The sequence below is a fragment of the Mus pahari genome, chromosome 1, assembly GCF_900095145.1.
Source record: "Mus pahari chromosome 1, PAHARI_EIJ_v1.1, whole genome shotgun sequence".
In the NCBI taxonomy this organism is placed as follows: domain Eukaryota; kingdom Metazoa; phylum Chordata; class Mammalia; order Rodentia; family Muridae; genus Mus; species Mus pahari.
The window spans coordinates 75,343,289-75,348,356 of NC_034590.1; the positions used below are offsets into that span (position 1 = coordinate 75,343,289).

Consider the following 5,068-nt stretch of genomic DNA (forward strand, 5'->3'; position numbering starts at 1 on the left):
AGTAGTATTCTTTTCAGTGAAAAGTAAAATTAAAAGAACTCTTTGGCCTATTATGTGTTGAGGTTATGGCTAGGGATGAATACAAAGAGAGATCTAATAAAGGGTAAGTGAATGGGAAAGCTACTGATACTGAGTTTGATATGAACAAATCAGAAAATAGCTAATTATAACACATATTTGGAAATAATTTCATAGTATATTAGTAAAGGAAATGGACTATAATATGGGTACATGTCAATCTAAATGAGACATATCATGTTTCCAACACAGTTTTTGAAGACAATTTTATAGCCACCAAATTAGAATTCATTGTACTCAAAGGAACATCAAGACAACACAACCCACAGCACTACTGCACAGACATCATTGTCTAGACCCAACGAGTCCAGCCAATGTGTGACTACTACCTGTGACCCAGCGTCTACCACAAAATTCACACCCTGTGGCTAATAGTTAAGTAATAGACTAATTTGCTCACATACATTACCTCATCATGTTACAAGTGATGACCCAGACCAAAAAATAAGGCAACAGATGAATTCAGTTTTGGAAGTCAGCTAGCTAGTAACTAAATGTCACCACATACTCTATCTGAAAAACTAGATTCAGTGCTAACACAATGGAAGTCAGTAACTGCTCGTCATATTGCTCCACCTTTAAAAGACCATGAATCATAAGAGGTCTGAAATAAATTTCTGAGTATTTAGAACTGTTTGTGTAATGATTGCAATATTAAGGCAGGATTTTATATTTCTGAAAGGGAGCATTGTTTTATGGAATTGTGTAATAGTCTCCAGTTGTGTTTAAATTCCTTAATTTCATTCCATAGTTTAATTCCAAACCACTGTCTCTCTAATATATCCCCTCTTTACTCCACTCCCACAAAGAACAATTTCTCTTCTGTTTTGCAAGATATATATCATTCCCAACAACTTGTTGAGTCATCATCTCCTAATTTCAGTCCAGTTATACATTGTACACTGTACATGTGTACACACACACACATAAACACACATGAGGGGTGGATGGATGGAGGGAGAGACTCCATATTGGTTCTATATGTTATATTCTGAATAGCTAGTGTAATTATAAGTAAATAGTTGCTAAATTAATGTATATAAGTCCTTCCTTAAACACTGAAGAGATAAAAGACAGAAGTACATGTTTGTTGCAAATTTGAAAGTTTTCTACATGGTTTTCTATGAATGTGAGGCAAATTTTTCAAAGTTAAAGTGTCTCCTATTCCCTCTGTAGGTTTCATGTGCTGTATTATGGAATTAAAGAATGGGTTTTCTGCTTTTGAAAGAATTACACAACATACTATGAAAGAAGTTAGGGTCTCTCTGTGGAAGCCAGAAAACTGCAAGAAATACATCTGTGATGAGTTCATACTAACATGCTTCATTCCAACAAGACACAGTTCCACCCTTCCTCCTTCCTCCTGATAGGGATCCCAGGACTGGAAGAGTTGCACCTGTGGATTGGCTTTCCCTTTTTTGCAGTGTATCTAATAGCTGTCTTGGGGAACATCATCATCTTATTTGTGATCCAAACTGAACGAAGCCTCCACCAACCCATGTTCTACTTCTTGGCCATGTTGGCATGTACTGATTTGGGCTTATCCACAGCTACTATTCCCAAGATGCTGGGTATTTTCTGGTTCAATCTCAGGGAGATTGCATTTGGAGCCTGCATCACTCAGATGTATACCATCCATACATGCACTGGTCTGGAATCTGTGGTGCTGACAATTATGGCCATAGATCGATATATTGCTATATGTAACCCACTGAGGTACACTATGATCCTCACCAACAAAGTGATAGCTATTCTGGGTGTAATCATAATAGTCAGGACTTTGGTGTTTGTGACTCCATTTATATTTCTGATCTTGAGGTTGCCTTTCTGTGGTGTCCGGATTATCCCACATACCTACTGTGAACACATGGGTTTGGCAAAACTAGCATGTGCCAATATCAGGGTCAATGTTATTTATGGATTGGTTGCTTTCTCAGTGGGATACATTGATCTATCTGTGATTGGATTTTCCTACATCCGGATTCTCCAAGCAGTCTTTCGCCTTCCATCCTGGGATGCTCGGCTTAAGGCACTAAGTACATGTGGTTCCCATGTCAGTGTCATGCTGGCATTTTACCTTCCAGCTCTCTTCTCATTCATGACACACCGCTTTGGCCACAATATTCCTCACTACATCCACATACTTCTAGCCAACCTGTATGTGGTTGTTCCTCCTGCCCTGAACCCTGTTATCTATGGAGTTAGGACAAAACAGATAAGGGAGAGAGTACTAAGAATGCTTAACCCTAAGATGCACTGAAATTTAGTTCCAAGATCTTCAATAAGAGTCCAATAAGAAAATAATGATGTCCAGTCAAAAGTAAACATTAGAAACCAATTCTGTTAAATTTTCACAAGACAGCAAGTGAACAACAAATTCTGAGGAAAAATTGCTCATGTCCTCTCACCATAACCATAAAAACCAATCCCGTTACATGACCCTCCATGGTTCATAAGTTAGTATGTGCCATTCAAAGATATTACATAAGGATAACAAAATTTTATCTCTAGTTCAACCTATGGGAGGTACAACGAAATTCTTTTTTTTCAATTTTTTATTAGATATTTTCTTCATTTACATTTCAAATGCTATCCCGAAAGTCCCCTATACCCTCCTCCCGACCTGCTCCCCAACCCACCCACTCCCACTTCCTGGCCCTAGCATTCCCCTGTACTGGGCATATAATTTTTGCAAGACTAAGGGCCTCTCCTCCAATTGATGGCTAACTAGGCCATCCTCTGCTACATATGCAACTAGAGACACAAGCTCAGGGGGGTACTGGTTAGTTCATATTGTTGTTCCTCCTATAGAGTTGCAGNCCCCTTTAGCTTCTTGGGTACTTTCTCTAACTCCTTCATTGGGGGCCCTATTTTTAAAACTCTTTATGACAGAATAAAATTCCCAGAGAGAGAAATAAATAAGATACAAGGCCAGGGATCGTCAATCTTAGCCTTCCTCTGATTCTGTGTTGCACTTCAGTTCATTCCCTAGCCAGAGAAGGCTTCCAGTATTATCATGGTACACCATACCACCTGGCATGAGCAGTTTCACAAGTCATACTTGTGCTTGCTGCCAAGATCCGAATCTTTGACTTGGGAAAGAAGAAGGTAAACATTGATGAATTCCCACTTTATGGCCACATTGTGTCAGATGAAACGAGCAACTTTGCTCCAAAGCCCTGGAAGCTGATCATATTTGTGCCCACCCCCCCCAAAAGCATAATGAACAGTTGTGGCAAGGATGGCTTTCATATTTGAGTAAGTGTAAATAATATTTTTAATATAAATGTAAGTAGTAAATTAATATGGTGGCTGTATAGTTTTATTCTAGCTAGTTCCCAGGAACAACACAGAAAAAAAAAAGATTTATTTTAATACTTCAACTCAATACCTAGGTTGTCTATTTTAATACCCTAAAATAATCTGGCCACCTCCCAGCTAAGAATACCAATTCTTGCAATTATCGCTTCCACTGTCCAGCTGAACTTTATGAACTCTTTCATCATTCCTCCTTCTGGCAAATCTGCCTCTCCCTTCTCTGTTTCCTTTCCCTCACTGACAGAAGTCCTGCCCTATTCTCTCTTCTGAACAGCCATTGGGTAATCCACACTTATTGACAAAGCAGAAAATAAACAGTAAGTGAAGTGGAAACTTCTTGTACTTTGGAAAGTTAGTTATGCCAAATGATGTTTTGCTGAGACACACAGGTGAAAGGTTGTCTTGCTAAAGCAAACACATGAAAGACTGTTTTCCTGAAGCAGACACAGGTGAAAGGATGTTTGGATATAGCAGACACAGATGAAAGGATGCTTGATGAAGGAGTATAAATATGACCCTGCAGACTGTGGGAAAGGAGCACTGAACCTTGGTTTGCTCTGCCTCACTATTTTTTGCTATGGGCATGCATGTATTGGTTCACCTTATATAGTGTTGTTGAGTTCAACTTGTGGTAACTCCAATATTGAGAGAAACTCACCCAAGAACTGCTTGTGAGGTCCCTGCAGGAGCTTGCCACTTCTGCAGCCTCACCTCAGGACAGTTGGTGAACCCGGTGGTTTCTTAGGATTGAACTACAGTTGTTGGTTTGCTGAAAGGACTAGAATGTAGCTGTTGGTCTGAGCCTTGTGTCGGCCTGCCTAGAGATTGGTCTGCAGCTGCTGCTGAATCATATTTGGTGTTTGCTATTGGATTGAACTGCTGCCCAAGAAAATCAAGCTCGACCCCAAAAAACTATTGCTGAACAAGTTCACTTCTTTTCTGTCCTAATAACTTCTTTTTCACTACCTCTGCTAGTTTTTGGGCTAGAGAGAGATTTAAACATTATTAAAAGTAGGTTTCAAAAAAAATTTCCTACAGGAAAGAATTGTTTACACAAATTTGAGACAGGAGATTCTTGACATTGCAATACCATGTCTAGATTAAAACAAAATATGAGGGCAGAGAAATAAGCATTTGAATAACACAGGGGTAACATTTACACAGTGCACAAAAACATTATGCATAAAAGTATGCATAAGACAAGATGTTGTCTTATACTAGGAATGACAGGCTCCAAACAAGGGTATGTGGTGCCTTTGAAAAACCTCAGGTAACAGCAGCCAGCCTGCACATTGGCCAAGTCATCCTGCCCTTATTTAACAAGCTACAGAATAAGAACATGCCATTGAGACCCTGTTAGAACCAAGACTGAGTTATCTTGATGCCAGGGCATATACAACTCAAAGATGTTGGGCTTCACTAAGTTTAATGCAGATGAATTTGAAGACGTGGTAGTTGAGAAATGCTCATCCCTGATGGCTGTGGTGTCAAAAATGTGTCTTACTGTAGTCTCCTGGACAAGTGAGACAAGTGGTCAGCCCTGCATTCGCAAGGGCTCCCACTGTGCTCTGCTGTACTTCACCAAATTGTGTTCAGTAATAAATCTCACATGCAGTCTACGAAGAAGAAAGAGAGAGAGAGAGAGAGAGAGAGAGAGAGAGAGAGAGAGAGA

The 5,068-nt window shown here is 39.6% G+C and overlaps 1 protein-coding gene and 1 pseudogene across 1 annotated transcript; both read left to right on the forward strand.

Moving 5' to 3' along the window:
* Positions 1-1,390: 1,390 nt before the first annotated feature.
* LOC110326385 (olfactory receptor 52E5) lies at positions 1,391-2,338 on the forward strand. Its single transcript, XM_021204787.2, has one exon. The coding sequence runs from the start codon at positions 1,397-1,399 to the stop codon at positions 2,336-2,338; it is 942 nt and encodes a 313-aa protein (XP_021060446.1). The 5' UTR covers positions 1,391-1,396.
* Positions 2,339-2,523: 185 nt separating this feature from the next.
* Positions 2,524-4,921, forward strand: LOC110322468 (annotated as a pseudogene).
* The last annotated feature ends 147 nt before the right edge of the window (positions 4,922-5,068 follow it).

Coding starts and splice junctions, on each gene's coding strand:
- LOC110326385 (XM_021204787.2), top strand. CDS start 1,397: ATGCTTCATTCCAACAAGACACAGTTCCACCCTTCCTCCTTCCTCCTG.